The sequence below is a fragment of the Salarias fasciatus genome, chromosome 1 (assembly GCF_902148845.1).
Source record: "Salarias fasciatus chromosome 1, fSalaFa1.1, whole genome shotgun sequence".
In the NCBI taxonomy this organism is placed as follows: Eukaryota; Metazoa; Chordata; class Actinopteri; order Blenniiformes; family Blenniidae; genus Salarias; species Salarias fasciatus.
The window spans coordinates 1099788-1115623 of NC_043745.1; the positions used below are offsets into that span (position 1 = coordinate 1099788).

The 15836-nt window shown below is 48.5% G+C and overlaps 1 protein-coding gene across 4 annotated transcripts in view; it reads right to left on the reverse strand.

Annotated features, from left to right (window-relative positions):
- Positions 1-1405: 1405 nt before the first annotated feature.
- Positions 1406-15836, reverse strand: part of LOC115393064 (multiple C2 and transmembrane domain-containing protein 2-like) — a 58641-nt gene continuing 44210 nt past the window's right edge. For all 4 annotated transcript variants that reach the window (XM_030097876.1, XM_030097859.1, XM_030097867.1 and 1 more), the window contains 8 exons: positions 15743-15817; positions 13230-13349; positions 9372-9485; positions 7888-7929; positions 6401-6510; positions 6211-6320; positions 5839-5936; positions 1406-3627 (listed from right to left, as the gene is read on the reverse strand). In XM_030097876.1, the coding sequence (XP_029953736.1) occupies positions 3580-3627; positions 5839-5936; positions 6211-6320; positions 6401-6510; positions 7888-7929; positions 9372-9485; positions 13230-13349; positions 15743-15817 (717 nt within the window). In that variant the 3' untranslated portion in view covers positions 1406-3579. The remainder of the gene's footprint in view (positions 3628-5838; positions 5937-6210; positions 6321-6400; positions 6511-7887; positions 7930-9371; positions 9486-13229; positions 13350-15742; positions 15818-15836) is intronic.

Consider the following 15836-nt stretch of genomic DNA (forward strand, 5'->3'; position numbering starts at 1 on the left):
ACAGCAGCGCGCTGACCGGGATCACAAGGCATGAAGGGAGAACAGGGGGCTGGAGCTGCTCCACAGCTTGACGGGATTCCAGCACTTTTGTGGGATTTGTTGTCAATATCCTGCAACCAAAAAAACAATCTGGTCGTCTGCATCTTTAAAACAGAGCTAACAATCTTCTTACATTTGGAGATAAACAAACATTTCCTGGAGGTTTATTTTTACACTTATAATGGGTTTTGATGTAATTACTCCAAATAATTACACAGAGGACTGGGTGCTCCACGCTGATCCTCCAGATCAATGGATTTCTCCTGTTGCCGAGAGCGATAGACAAAAATAAACAATTCAGAGTTAAATATGGTAACAAAGAGAAGTGCGAATAACCGCCGTCGCTGTTCATCTGAGAGGTCTGCACTGTTTAAATGAGACTTCAGGATCAGCACCGTGGATCTGGAAGACATTTACTGCTGCAGACTGAACTTCAGGGGATTAGATAAGTGAAATATTCAGACTGGAGCCCACAAAGCACCGACAGACAAAAGAGCCTGATGCTCACTGTGCGGCTCTCGACTGGTCCGTCAGTCAGTCAGAGCCGCCGGGCGCCCCGGGCCGTCGGGGATCAAACACACGGCTGCAGGCCTGCTGTGGGACCAGGCCGTCACCCCAGGGCCTCACACACGCCCTGCGTCTGGGTTCGCCTCGGCCCGACTCCCTGCAGGGAACCGACGGCGCCGTGGGAGGCGACAAGTCCCCATAAACATCTCCTTTATCACCACACCGAGCCGAAAGTGAGAAACAAAACATGGCTGGAAATCAGACGAAGCCAGACCGTCAGTGACCGGGACTGGAACCGGGACCGGGACCGGGACCGGGAGCAGAACAATGTTCTCTAAAGCAGCATGACAGAGTCCAATGAGCAGCCCAACCCGGACCACAGCAGGACCCTGGAACTGGGGGTCTGGAGACCAAACAGGGACAAGGATTTTTAAAAGCAAGTCAGTTATCAGTCATGCTAAATCTCTGAAGTCCCAATCACATGACTTCGCCACAGTTTTGGAGGCGTTCTCCTCATTAACGTTTAAATACAAACTGCCAACAATAAGGAGGAGCGAGCCTCTCTGGGACTGATGGCAGTTAGTTGTATGTTATGATCTGCTGGTCTTGATACTTTAGATCCTTGCAGAGCAGATCCGTTTCTGCCAGTTTGAGGTCGGCCCAGGCTGATGACAGGCCAAATTGGTGAATTGGTCTAATTTTTGAAGCATTAAAGCTTGAATGCAAAAGAGGAAAATAAGTGTCACAAAGTGTTTTCCTGCTGGAGTTTCCCTTCCAGGAAGCTAAGATTATGCTCATAACCACAAGAGGTTCAGTAGAAGAATGTTTAATAAGTTTGATCAGCAGAGACAGAGAAGATTATTTATTTCCTGTAGAATTTCATTTGAACCTCTGAAAAGAACAGATGCATTCCATGCATTCCAACAGCCAAAAAACAACCAAGACTTCAGCTCCTTTAGTCTGAAGGAGAAAAATACATGTAAAATGCCTCATACATAAAGATCTAGGTTTAGAAAAGCAACAAGGATCTCCTGCTAATCGACCGGAGATGCTGCCAGCTCTCCTCAGAGGAATTGAGCTTCAAAAGAACATTGTGGTCCATCATGTCCCAGTCCCAAAGACACAGACCCCGTCTCTTCTTTTAACTCGGTCAAACTCTCTGCTTCAGCTCAGGTCCGGCCTGAGCTGCTCTGGTTTGCTGAAAACACTTCAGCAGCTGGACGGTCTGAGGCGCCGGAGATGAAGGAGGAACCGGAGGAGAGGCGAGGCGGGACCGGCCGCTTTCGGTCCGGTTTGGATGAAGCAGCAGCACACTGGAGCCAATCAGCACCTCACGTTCACCCTTCATCAAACAGGCATCATCTCTCTGCATCTTGTGTTTGTTAGATTCTCTGTTTGAAAAGTTTCACCATTAAAAGCTCATTTCTCCTTATTTACTCAGCTCCGTTCGAACAGGGCATCATTTATGATCAGCTTCCCGGTAAGATAGAACTGCACGTCGTTTGACAGCCAGACAGACAGGCGTCCTTCCTTCTCGTGCATCACTGAAACATGTTCGCTGTTTTGTTAAGGAAACACTGCAACAGAGAACACGACAGTCCGAGTCTGAGAAGTGAAGCTGATAAAAGCAGTGATCATCCTCCGGCTGCTGCCGCTGAGATCAACGATGTGTTCAGCGGAATATTTGACAGAGCAGTGGGTTGAATCCCAGCCACGGGGCTTTTCGGTCATTAAACCCGGAGCTTCCCGACTCCACGTTCAGTTTGCGACTCAAAGACATTCGCATCGATAGGGCTCTCCGAGCGGCTCCAGGGTTCTAACCAGTCCACAGAGAGCGGCGGGCCGACCGGCGCTCGCCGTGATGCACGTGCCATATCGCACTGGCTCCCACGTGTGAACCCAGATTTGACTTGGTAATTCTGGAGCCACTCGTCGTCTATACATATTCATGGCGGCCTATAAGCGTCAGACTAGACGTCCTTGCGGCGTCCTTGACAGCAAGTTATTAATATTGCATACTGAAGTCAACATTATACCTAGAAGAGAGAAATGCAGGTTAGTGTGTGTTCTCCACAGCATCTGTGCTGCAGACAGTTCTGCATTTCAGCAAATGACTCCATCAGGACCGTCCCCGGTCGGCTACACCCACTGAGGCAGGACTGGAACCGGCTGAAGACAGAAGGAGGTGGACTGTCCTTCCTCTGGCCGCCCTGGTCAGGAGGCTGCTGGTGGACAGTCTTGCTGGATGCTGGCCGCGGGCAGCGTCTCTTCACAGCAGCTGATAGCAGGTCGCAGAGGGCTGGCCAGTGCCCGTCAGCCTGGTGGGGGCCGTGGGGGGCCGGGGGGGGGCCGGGGGCCTAATGAGGAGAGTGGAGCTGGGAACAACATCAAGGCTCAGAGAAGAAGAGCCACACTGCCACATTGATTGGCCTTAGAAATGAAGGACGCACTCTTCATTAATGACCGTCAACCCCCCAACCCCCCACTCTGACATCACTGAGGAGCGTGGATCAGCTACCTCTGATCAAAGGGAGACATGAGCACTTCTGGCTTTACTCCTGTTTAGTAAAGCTTTCCTTCCAATGAGACTGAGCTGGAGTTAAAGTCATGGAAACAACAGGGACACGGCTTTAAGCCCAGGGACGAACATCTCATCTTTTAATGCGTCGAGCAATAAACCGTGGAGTATAAAAATCTTCATACGTATAAGAACAGTAAAACTACAAACACACACAACGGACGACATTTAGAGGAAGAAAACTAAAATTTGTTAAGGTGTCGAGGAGCCGGTTAACCAGCCGAGCAGCGGGTTAACCAGCCGAGGAGCCGGTTAACCAGCCGAGGAGCGGGTTAACCAGCCGAGGAGCCGGTTAACCAGCCGAGGAGCCGGTTAACCAGCCGAGGAGCGGGTTAACCAGCCGAGCAGCGGGTTAACCAGCCGAGGAGCCGGTTAACCAGCCGAGGGTCGAGGTTGATAGACAGTTCATGTGTGAAGAGCAGCTTCCTCCTCCAGCCGCTCAGGAAGACCTTCTCCTATGAGATCTTCTTCTTCCTGCTGCTTCTGAGCTCAGAGAACTGAACCTGGAGACAAACAGAGAAACAGAGAAGAGATGAGTGAGTGAGTGAGAGGATGAGAGATGAGAGGATAAGGGAGGAGGGGATGAGAGGATGAGAGAGGAGAGGATGAGAGAGAATGAGAGGATGAGAGAGAATGAGAGAGGAGAGAGGATGGGAGAGAATGAGAGAGGAGAGAGGAGAGAGGATGGGAGAGAATGAGAGGATGAGAGAGGAGAGAGGATGGGAGAGAATGAGAGGATGAGAAGGATCACTTCCTGTCTGCTTTTCCATTGCTCGTCTTCCTACTGATTGAAACATTCTCTCGAGGAAGAACTTGAATTCATCAAAGGGATTTTTTTAATACCATGAATGAATGAATGAATGAATGTCTTTATTTCAAGCCAGTAAAAAAAAAAAAAAAAAGAAAAGAAAGAAAAAAACAAAAGAAATAAAACAAACTTCAACTTCGAGGAAACTAAAAACAATGAAAAAAAAAAAAGAAAAAACATAAATAATCAGCTCCAGCTTGAAAGGGAGTGGACAGACGACGAGCTTATTTAAACACGCCCCTTTTTTCTTCAAGACCTATAGACTGCTGCAATATGTATGACACACATTTTGGCAAATGTTCTCCAATACATAAAAAGTTGAAGAAAAAAAAAATCGCTCAACACGTTGAATTTCACCAGTCAATAAAACAAATCAAGAGAAATTAATGCTGAAAAATGATGCTTGTTCTCTTTCTTTTGACCTGTCCAGCAGGAAGCAGCAGAGTGGTGTGGCTGCTGCTCTGTTCCAGACAGATCTGCTCTTCCAAGAGGAGCTTATCAGCATACAGCTCCTCTTGTTAACATGGTTTCTTACTTTATTTTTATTTTAAGAACTGATACCTGATATTGCTGAAGCTGACTGGGACAGAAAGACAGGAAGAGAACAGTAAACAGAGTAAAGAGAAGGAAGAGAGAGCAAAGATGACGAAGCTCAATATCGTGGTGTTTGTGAGTATTTTCCTATATTTGTGGCTATATGTATCTGAAGGTAAGTTAAAGTCTGGAAAACAATGAGTTGCAGGAAAATAAAGTGTTTTGTCAATCACTGTCTTTTCTTGTGTTGCTGCTGAATCAGGAGGATTTTATTAAAGCTGGTGTCCGGAGTTTCCATTCGTTTCCAACGTATGTATCATTTTTTAACAGAGCTTCAATGTGTCAGTCTGGTTCCATACTATAATATAATATCAGCATAAAGCAATATAAAAATGTATTTATGAGCTCCGCCTTCGTCTCATAGACCCCCATGTTATCCGAAAAAGCGCTGGTCAGCTTCAGCCAATAGATGTCGAGCTTCCGCCTTGTCGTGCCGTCAGTCAAAGTGTGGAGCAGCCAGAGAGCACGTCGCTCGCCCAGCAGAGGAGAGTTAGCTCTGCAGCAGATATATCCACTGTCTGCTGAACATCCACCGTAAACAGCTCAACATGGAGGATGCTGTAGGACTCAGAGGCTCTCATTTTCACCCCACAGATAATTCGCGTGCACAATTAAAGGGGCGTGGCTTGGTCGCTCATGAAAGCAGAGGGAGGGCGGAGCCTGAGACTTTGGATTAAAAAAAAACCTCTCTCTGTGTCAAAACTCCGGACACGAGCTTTAACTGGCAGGTATCGGCCGATTCACCACGTCCGTCCTCGTCCAGACTCAGAGTCAGTGTCAGCTCTGAGCTCACACACACACACACACACACACACACACACACACACACACACACACACACACACACACACACACACACACACACACACACACACACACACACACACACAGACACACACACCACTCCACACACCCTCAGGAGCACCAGGTGTGTGAGGTGTGTGAGGAGCGCCGTGACCCCGCCGTGACCCCGCCGTGCGGGGAGAGCCATCATTACCCGCCGATGTGAAAGTTGGATAGGATCTGGGGCCGTGTTGCCAGTCTGACCCGTAATCCGCCGACAGCTCGTGCAGCTGTCGGCGAGTTCATGCAGGAGACGGCGGCGGCGGCGGCGGCGGCCTGGGAACAGCCGCTGCACAAAGCTGCTAAGCATCAGACCTCCACCAGGGATGTATCGTGACCAAAACACAACAAAAATTATGCAGGGCCACATAATTATACAGATGAAGCTAATTACACAGCTGGAGGGAGGAATGTCTGGGAGCTGAGGCGGTGGGATGCGGGGGGATTTGGGGCTTCCTGCGGAGCTTACCTTCTGCACATCTGAAGGCACCCTCGACAGGAAATCAAGCACCTCATTGTTGTCGATGCTGTACGGGTTCCGTAATTTCTTGGTGAATTTATTGATGCCTAAAACAAAAATTCACACCAACATATCATTAGCGGTAGTCTCTTGTGGCTGAGCACTTTGTTTCCACACAAACAAACGGTTGCAGGGGAGACTCCTGCTGTCCAGGGAGCGCTGCTGCTGCTGCTGCTGCTGCCCCCCCCAGCTCCATCCAGCTCCATCCAGCTCCACCTCTTTCCACCTCTTTTACTTTCACTTTGTGTGTCTGGAAGCTTCGGAACACACCACCCGCCTCCAGCACCACTGAGGATGCCTCTGCTGTGACCAGAGACTCACCCCACAGCAGCACCACGTAGCGAACCGGGATGTAGTACGTGAGGACGGCCGCCGAGAGGAAGACCAGCAGGGCCAGGCCCGACAGGAACGGCACGGACCAGTTGAAGGTGCTGGCGGAGAAAGCAGCTGATCTCAAACCCAACGCCGGCCAAACCCGATCGCCACGCTCACCCTCAGCCTCCCGCCTCACTTTTTGATCCTCTCCCCGAAGCAGGCGATCTCGTCCAGCAGGTTCTGCAGCGTGAGGATGGTGTCCTGGATCATGTGGATCTTCTCGATCAGCCCTCTCCTCTCCGATTCCTACAGCACAAGCACAGAAAAGATACCTCACTCACTCACTCACTCACTCGCTTCCATGAAGCTTTCACAACATGAAATGTGAATAAAACATTTAACTTATTTTTTTGATACAGTACTGTTCAAAGTGGTTCATCACTCTCGGTTCAAAAGGGATAATAAAAAAAAGGTACAAGCAAAATTGTAAAAAATAGCTAAAACCACAAGAAATGGAGAAAAAACATGATTGAATGGTTTAATAAAAACCCTGAAATGACTAGAATTTCTGAAAGAGGAGAACAAAATAGGGTTGGAAAAACATGCCAAACTGCTAAAAAAAGAGGTGAAACGGTTGAAACTGCTAAGATTTAAAAACTGTCAATAAAAAAAGCTTCGAAAGAGGAACAAAACTGTTCAAATCAGTTACAAAGAAGTTTAAATGTAATAAAATGTTCACTATTCTGAACTGTAGTTACAACTTCAGAAATCATCATGAGATGGTTTGTACGACATAAGAAGCTTCCTGAGCTGCAGCCGCCTCTTTCTGAGGCTCAATGTGCTTTGTGGCTCCAGACCAACTCCACTTGGCGGAAAGTGAAAAACAGGCTCTTTGGTCATAAAGGCTGCAGAGCCCTGCTGAGGTGTCGCAGCATCCAACATTTACCCGAGTAACGCCGAGAATAAAAGAACTGAATGATCTCCATGAAAATATGTGTGCAGAAGAAGCTCTGCGGATGTGAGCAGAGTTCCAGACCGAGGCCTGCAGCGCCTCCACGGCTCGCCACTTCCTGACCGAGCTGCAGTCCAGTGAACCAACGCTAGCGCCGTGTCTGTGGCTCAGACAAGCAGGCGTCGCCTAATCCTGCTTCCACATGGCTATTGTAATTGTATTGTAATTTGACACCTTCCTCCTTGGCTACAGCGACGTGGTGGACGGTGTTGGAGCACAGGGTCCAGCCCTGAGACGTCTCACGTCCCCCCAGTCCGAGGGTCACCTTCCCACCTACCTGCTCTCAGGAAGCATGTCTCAGTGCCGTCATTAGTTCCATATTGACGGTATCATACGCCGCGTTAAGCACGGGACTTTCCAAACGCGGCGCAGCCTCTTTCCCCGCCCCCTCATTAGCATACCAATGAGCCGTGACAAGAGGAAACGGGCCGCTGACGTCTTCATTAAGCTCGTGGAAAACAAGTTTACAAAGAAATGTAGGAGCTTCTGACAGGAACCAGAGAGCATCAGAAGATTTAAATGTGCATAAAGAACAGAGAGAGAGAGAGAGAGAGAGAGAGAGAGAGAGAGAGAGAGAGAGAGAGAGAGAGAGAGAGAGAGAGAGAGAGAGAGAGAGAGAGAGAGAGAGAGAGACTGTTGTTCACACCAGGACAGACACACACCAGACATACCTTCTCATCATCCTCGTCCTCATCCGCCAAGTCCATGCTGTCCTGCAAGGAGACACACACACACACACACACACACACACACACACACACACACACACACACACACACGTTTGTATTCTATCCTTGTGAGGACACTCATTGACATAATGCATTTCCTAGCCCCTAACCCTGACCCTAACCCAGACCACCACACAGCCGAACCCTAAAGAAATGTTTTTGACCTTTGACTTTTTTCAGTAACAACAACATGGTCAAGAAAACACTGTTTCCCTCATTAGGACCGGAAGAAGGTCCCACAAGGCACATCGTGCAGGTTTTCCATCCTTGTGGGGACATTTGGTCCCCACAAGGATGGAAAAATGCGCGTGCGCGCACACGCACACACACACACACACACACACACACACACACACACACACTCTGAGACACAAAGAGAGACACGCACACACACTTCATAGCGTTCCACTGTGTGTTCTTGTTTTCATCCCATTACTGATGAATAAGAGGAGATTCCGTGGACCTGATCTTCATTGGACTCAAATCCATACGAATAAAACAAAAACGTTTCAGAGACGATCTGTCAACATGGTGTTTGGCTCGTGACGATGTTTCTCTTCTGATGAGAGATGACCAATCACCCGACACACTGATCACATGGTCTCGCTGTAATCCCAGTGTAGTCTACTGGTCTGACCAGTAGCTGATTGTGGGGCGTTAAACGGATGGACTCTGTCCAGCTGCTGTCCAGTGGTGCTGCGATGACAAGCAGACTGATCGTGAGCTCTTCACACTGGACTAGTGTTGTACCGATACCGATGCCGATACCGTACTGATACCACGTCCTTTGAAAAAACAAAATGGAAGAGAATTTTTTCTTCTAATTCTCAAGAACTGTCAAATCCTCCACCTGGGCCGCCACATGGGGGCAGTGTTGCTGTTTTTCCTCCTTCCCCCTCCCTCTGTGCTCTCCTCACGGGGTGTTGAGGTGGTGTTTACTAGTTGCTGCACTGCCAGCTGATTTTCAGAATATGATAATGTAACGTCCAGCAGATGAAAGGAAGACGAGCTGCCTGACTGATGAAGGTAATTGGCATCGGCGTCTTATTTGTTAGTACTTGCCGATACCGATGCCAACGGTATCAGGGCCACTGCCGATACTGGTACCGGCATCGGTGCAACACTACACTGGACTGCTGAAAAGCTTTTTCTAATTTGACCAGTCACAACAAGAACAGGGCAACAGACCATCCAGGACAACAAACAGAATCCAAAAGAAAAAAAAAAGGGAAGCGGCGTTGCACGGGACCAGCGCTGTGATTTACAGGAGGCTGTACCGGGCTGTTCGTGTATTCACAGAGCTTCTGAGCTCATGCATTATGTGTCATTTCATTATTATGTGTTATGTAGCCATGTGCAACTAGTTGCTATGGAAACATACCAGCTTTTATTGTGAGGAGGGAGGACGGATGCAGAGGAGGACTCACCACGTCGGGGCTGACGCGTCCAGAGCTGATCTGCAGGTAGTTCCAGGAGAGGAGCAGCGCCAGCGAGAAGGGCAGCATGTAAAACTCAAAGTGCCACACGGTGACTAGAAACACCTGCAGGCAGAGCGGGGCAAAGGTCAACAGGCGGCCCTTCAACAGCCGAAGAGCTAATCAAGCTCGTCAAAACCTCCTTAAAGGTTGAGTCCGTCTGTCATTTATGAAGAAAGAGCTGGCGAAGCGGCAGAGGGACTCCCCGATGCCTTCAAAGCACGCAGCGCCATGTCCAGGGAGATTGGGGTTTTCAGGTGAGCGGTCTCCCTCCACCCCCCGCTACACCCTGACATTAACCACGCCGGGCTAATTGCTGAGCGTCTCTCATCTTGTGAGCATTAAAGCGTCCAGACCGAGAGCAGCTGCAGGGAGCCAGAGTGTGAGAAGGACGCCCGAATCCAGAAAGGCTCCTCGCTGCTGCAGCAGAGGAGCGGTGGTGCCACAGATATCAGAGATATCGGAGGCATGGGAGGGCAGGGAAACCCTCAGCAGCACCACTGCTCACAACGTTCAGTCCACTGAAACGCCGCCAGGAAATATTCTCCTGATGGATAGAAGAAGAAAACGCATTGCTTTCTCCCAACAACTGAACTGTGTGACTCAAACAGTCACAAACGGAAATAAATAATCATGAGCATGTCGGGATCAAATAGTTGAAATAAGAAATTCAGTTGAAGGCATCTTCTGAAGCACCAATGAGAAAGAATGATCTGATGCAGACATTAAACATGAACAATAAATAGAGCATCCACGTTAAAGGAGCACAGCGCAGTTTGCTCGTTTTATGCGAAACAGCGACCCCTGCAGGCCTTACTGCTTAATTCCACTGCGTGCGTCTCTGCTCCGCTGCGCTCCGGACCGCTCCGTCTGTTCAGAACCCACAGCTCCGCTTTGCTCCGCTGCGTCTCTGTTCCGCCGGCCGGAGAAGCAGAGCAGCGCAGCGCTATTTCACATCGACCTCCAAAAGCTGAGCAGTCTGGGCCACACTGGCATCTTTCTCTGTACATCCTGTAGAAAGGATGATGGGGTCATATAAAATTTTATGATTCTCCACTTCTAAAATCAGCGTCTCTTCATGCTGGTTGTTGTGCTTCAACACGCTGAATTTCGTGCAACAGGATGTTGACATTCGGGCCTTTCAGAATAAAATGCATACACGGTCCTGAATAGGCTATGTATTTTGTAGAAAACACGAAATTTATGGACAATAGCCTGCAAATGGGCCGTATATGCAGCTGTGTAAACATTCAGAAACGTTCGACTACAGCTTGATTACAGGCAAAACAGAAGTTTGTCAAATAAAATTTGATAGTGTGCTTTAATTTTTGTTTGCCCGCTTTTTAAAGTGTATATTTTAATCAGTATGGTACGTCTATTCGTGATATATCCGACAATTAATGTGACGGAAAAAAAACGTCTTTTAACAGTTTAAAGTTTTTAATAAAGACAAAATGATTTTATTTTGTATAAAGCCGGAGGTTGTTGGAGTTCTCTTTCCTGTTTGGTGCATCTGAACTGTGGAAATTTATGCGTACGGAGACCTGACGGACCGGACCGGAGAGGAAAATAGACCTCGGCTCTATTTTGGACTGACGGAGCGGAGCGGGGCGGGGCGGACCCAGACGGAGCCCATCGCAGGCTGTGGAATCAGCTACAGTCATTAAAATAGCAACGTATTTGCTGCAGCGGTCGGACCGGAGCTGAGCTGAGCGCAGACGGAGGGGACCGGAGGATGTGGAATTTAGGGGTTAGGCGTAACTGTAGCTTAGTGAAAAGCTCGTGCCTGTAGCTTGTGCCCTTCTACGTGCACAGAAGAGGGGAACTCCTTCCTCGCTCTTTTAGCAGCACTCGAGTAAAATGTAAGTTTCTCCTGCCTGGTGGGTCTGTGCTGGAGCTGAGGCAGTGCTAGAAGCCGGTCTGTTCTTACTTTCTGGAAGCTCCATCCTCAGTACTGCTCAGTTGTTGCTGCTAAGCGTATGGCGGAGTAATGGCGGACAAATCGAAACTTAAGGATTACCAGGCCAGCGGGAGGCGCATTACGTCAGGCTCAGAGCGATTCGTACCCGAATCACTCAGATTGCTGTGCCTTCAGTGCCCTGCACAGGGAAATAGGAGCGACTGCGATCTTGCAAAAATAGCTCTTGCTGCCCATCAGGCAAAGGTGAAAACGTGTGCGGGTGTGAATGATTGAAAACGTAATATTTAAAACTGCGCTGTGCCCCTTTAAACAGAAAGATAAAGACTCATTCAGAATAACGTTTAGTTGGAGGTTTTCTTTTGGTGATTTCTCTGGAGACCGGAGCCGAGGCGCCTGCTGCAGGCCCGACGTGGACGAGCTGCTCGCCGCTTCCTGCGGTGGAGGGAGCTGTGACTCACAGGGTGGAGGCAGTCAGCAGACGCTGGGCGGAGCAGGAGTGTGTGAGTGTGTGTGTGAGATTGTATTTGTTTTTTTTTGGGTGGGGGCTCTGTGGAATGGCGTATTTAATCTTCTCCTGCCAGAAGAGCGTGAGGAGGTGTTTACTGCCGAGTCCATCTTGGATGACGGTTATCGTCGACATGATCCTCAATAAATGAAAGCCGGACTCCAGGCTCCGGCTCAGATAGCAGCTCTCCAAACGCCACCTCGGGCTCCCTCGCCCGGCCCCCTCTCCTGGCCAGAAAGAGAGGCGAATCTGCAGCGCCACCCGCAGGTCAGGAGCTGCAGCAGCCACGGGAACTCCACATGACCCCCACTGGCTGCATACTTCATGAACTGCTTGCTTTACTCCATATTTTATGGAGGCAGAATAATGAGGAGGAAGCGCTTCCCGGGCGGAGGAGCGTCCGTCGCCACGCTCCTGTTCCACACAGAGAAGCAGCCTTATCTCCAAACAGCCTTTTAATTCAACTCCTGTCTTCATACCGGGTCTGGATGGAGGTGAGCAGAGCCGGGCCCGGGTCTAATGAGCTGTCAGGGAGGCAGAACAGAAACAGAGCCGGAGGCCGTCCGCCGGGACGCCGCGGCCCGTCAGCCGCCACATCCTCTCCGACTGGAGGCTGAACCCAGGGCCGTGCAGCGGTGAGCACGGCCACTTCACAACGAGAAAGCCCCGGTTCAAGTCCAGGCTGGGCTCAGCGGGTGGCTGTGAGGTGCTGTGTCCTGTGCTGGACCTGCTGGACCAGGGGTGTTCAACCTGCGGCTCCGGAGCCACTCCATGAAGCTTTCACAAACATGGAATACGAATGAACTTTTAACTTATTTCTATTACAGTGACACAACACAGAACTGCTCTAAATGATTGGTCAGTCTTGGTTCAGAAAGGATTCAAAAAAAGGTTCAAGTAAAATTGGGAAAATAAAGTAAAACCACAAAAAATGAGACGGAAAAAAATGATAGAACTGCTTAAACCTAAAATTCTTAACCTGAAATGTTAATTAAATATGGTTGGAAAAAGCATGCCAAAATGCTTAAAAACAGGTAAAATGGTTAAACTGCTAAAATTTCTAAACTATCAGCAAAAAAAAAAAAAAAAACCTTTCAAAGAGGAACAAAGCTGTTAAAATCAGGCACAAAATAAGATAAATGTAATAAAATGTTCACTATTCTGAACTGTAGTGAAAACTTCACAAATACATTATTATATAGTTTTTGTTTGTTCATCAAAACTACGTATGAAGCTTCCTGCGCTGCATTGGCCTCATTTTAAAGTTTAACTGTGTTTTGTGGCTCCAGAACAACTTGACTTGGTGGAAAGTCACTAAAATGGCCCTTTTGGTGGTGAAGGTTGTAGAACGCTGTGCCGGAGGACGGATGTTGGGGCGGTTTACCAGGAAGGCCAGCAGGCTCCTCTGGACGCTCTCCCACTGGAAGCAGCTCTTGACGTACTGCAGAGTGGCCGTGACGGCTCGGTACAGCGTCTGGACGCGCAGCACGTTCCTGGCCAGGGCCTGCAACACAGCACAGCTCGGCGTGAGGATCCGGCGGGAACGGGCCCGGCTCCGGCCCAGACGCATACGGCGACGGGCCGCCGCCGTCACGGGGCGCAACATGTCAGTAATCTGACCTGATTTTGTCAAGCGGGACGTTCAGCACTGAAACCCGCACGGCACACAGCGAGGCCTCAGTGTGTAAGCCAATTTCGGCGTTAGCGAGCGCGTATTGTCTGACAACAATGAGTCTTTGTGGGAAGTACAGACAGTCAGGCTCCCTGTCCGGCACACTGTATATCAAACTAATGCAGCAGAACAGCGGACGAGTATTCACTCACAGTGGGGCTCAATTAAAACTCCATTCAACTAATTCAGGCCCAGCCGGGCGCGGCCTCTGCAGCGGTGTAGCTTTCCACAGGTTCAACCCAACAAACCTCACTGATTCATGAAAACATATGAACGTTTCCTTCGAGTCCTCAGCCACTGGCGCGTCAAATAAACACCTGGGATCTTTTAGTATGACTCAGTTTTCCCAAAAATATTCTTAAAAGGCTTTTGCTGAGCAGAGTGCTCCAAAAGTCTAAACTAACGCTTTGCTCTGAACTCTACATTTTCAAATATCCCCATGATTAAATATCACAATGCTGAGGGGAAAAAGACAACATTAAAAGGAAAACTATAACAATGTTCAAGGGAAAATATGACAACGCTAAGGGTAATATAATCATGCTAAGAGAAAGCTAATGATGCTAATGGGAAAATGACAATGCCAAGGAGGGATATTACATTGCTTAAGAGAAATATGATGCTAAGTGGAATTATAATAATGCTAAGACAAAATATTACAATGCAAAGTCGAGAAATGATCATGCTAGAGGCAAATATGACGATGCTAAGAGGAAATATGACAATGCTAAGAAAAATATTACAATGCTAACGGAAAACATGACAATCGCAAGGGGAAATGTGACAATGCTAAGGGTAATATGATCACGCTAAGGGTAATATGGCAATGTTAAAGGGAAATATCACAATGCCAAATTTAAATATTACAATGGTAAGGGAAATGACAATGCTCAAAGCAAATATATCAATGCAAAGGGGAAATGTGACAGCACTAAGGAGAATTATGACAATTCTAAAGGGAAATATGACAATGGCAAGTTGGAATTTGATCATGCTAAGAGGGAATATGACAACGCTAGATTCAAATATGACAATGCTGGGAGGGATATGACAATGCTGGGGGATATGACAATGCTAGGAGGGATATGACAATGCTAGGGGGGATATGACAATGCTGGGGGGATATGACAATGCTGGGAGGGATATGACAATGCTGGGAGGGATATGACAATGCTGGGGGGATATGACAATGCTGGGAGGGATATGACAATGCTGGGAGGCATATGACAATGCTGGGAGGGATATGACAATGCTGGGAGGGATATGACAATGCTGGGAGGCATATGACAATGCTGGGGGGATATGACAATGCTAGGGGGGATATGACAATGCTAGGGGGGATATGACAATGCTAGGGGGGATATGACAATGCTAGGGGGGATATGACAATGCTGGGGGCATATGACAATGCTGGGAGGGATATGACAATGCTGGGAGGCATATGACAATGCTGGGGGGATATGACAATGCTAGGGGGGATATGACAATGCTAGGGGGGATATGACAATGCTAGGGGGGATATGACAATGCTAGGGGGGATATGACAATGCTGGGGGGCATATGACAATGCTGGGAGGGATATGACAATGCTGGGAGGGATATGACAATGCTGGGGGCATATGACAATGCTAGGAGGGATATGGCAATGCTGGGGGGCATATGACAATGCTAGGAGGGATATGACAATGCTAGGGGGGATATGACAATGCTGGGAGGGATATGGCAATGCTGGGGGGCATATGACAATGCTGGGAGGGATATGACAATGCTGGGAGGGATATGACAATGCTGGGGGGCATATGACAATGCTGGGGGGATATGACAATGCTAGGAGGGATATGGCAATGCTGGGGGGCATATGACAATGCTAGGAGGGATATGGCAATGCTGGGGGGCATATGACAATGCTAGGAGGGATATGGCAATGCTGGGGGGATATGACAATGCTGGGGGGATATGACAATGCTAGGAGGGATATGGCAATGCTGGGGGGCATATGACAATGCTAGGAGGGATATGGCAATGCTGGGGGAATATGACAATGCTGGGGAGGATATGACAATGCAAGGATGGGGGGTGGATATGAAAAGGCTATGACTAAAAATTCAATGAAAACTGCTCATTGTTCCAGTTAATAGTTATGGGACAAATGAAGGCATGTTTCATGTCCTGATACAGTCAATGACACACTGTTGATTTAATCAGAGAACATTTAAAAGGCGAACCTTTTTGGAGAATTTGGGATTGTCCTCCACAAACCTGCACTCGCGGGGCTGGAAGGTTCTCAGACCGGCTCTGACCTGATGAGAGAGGAGTGAT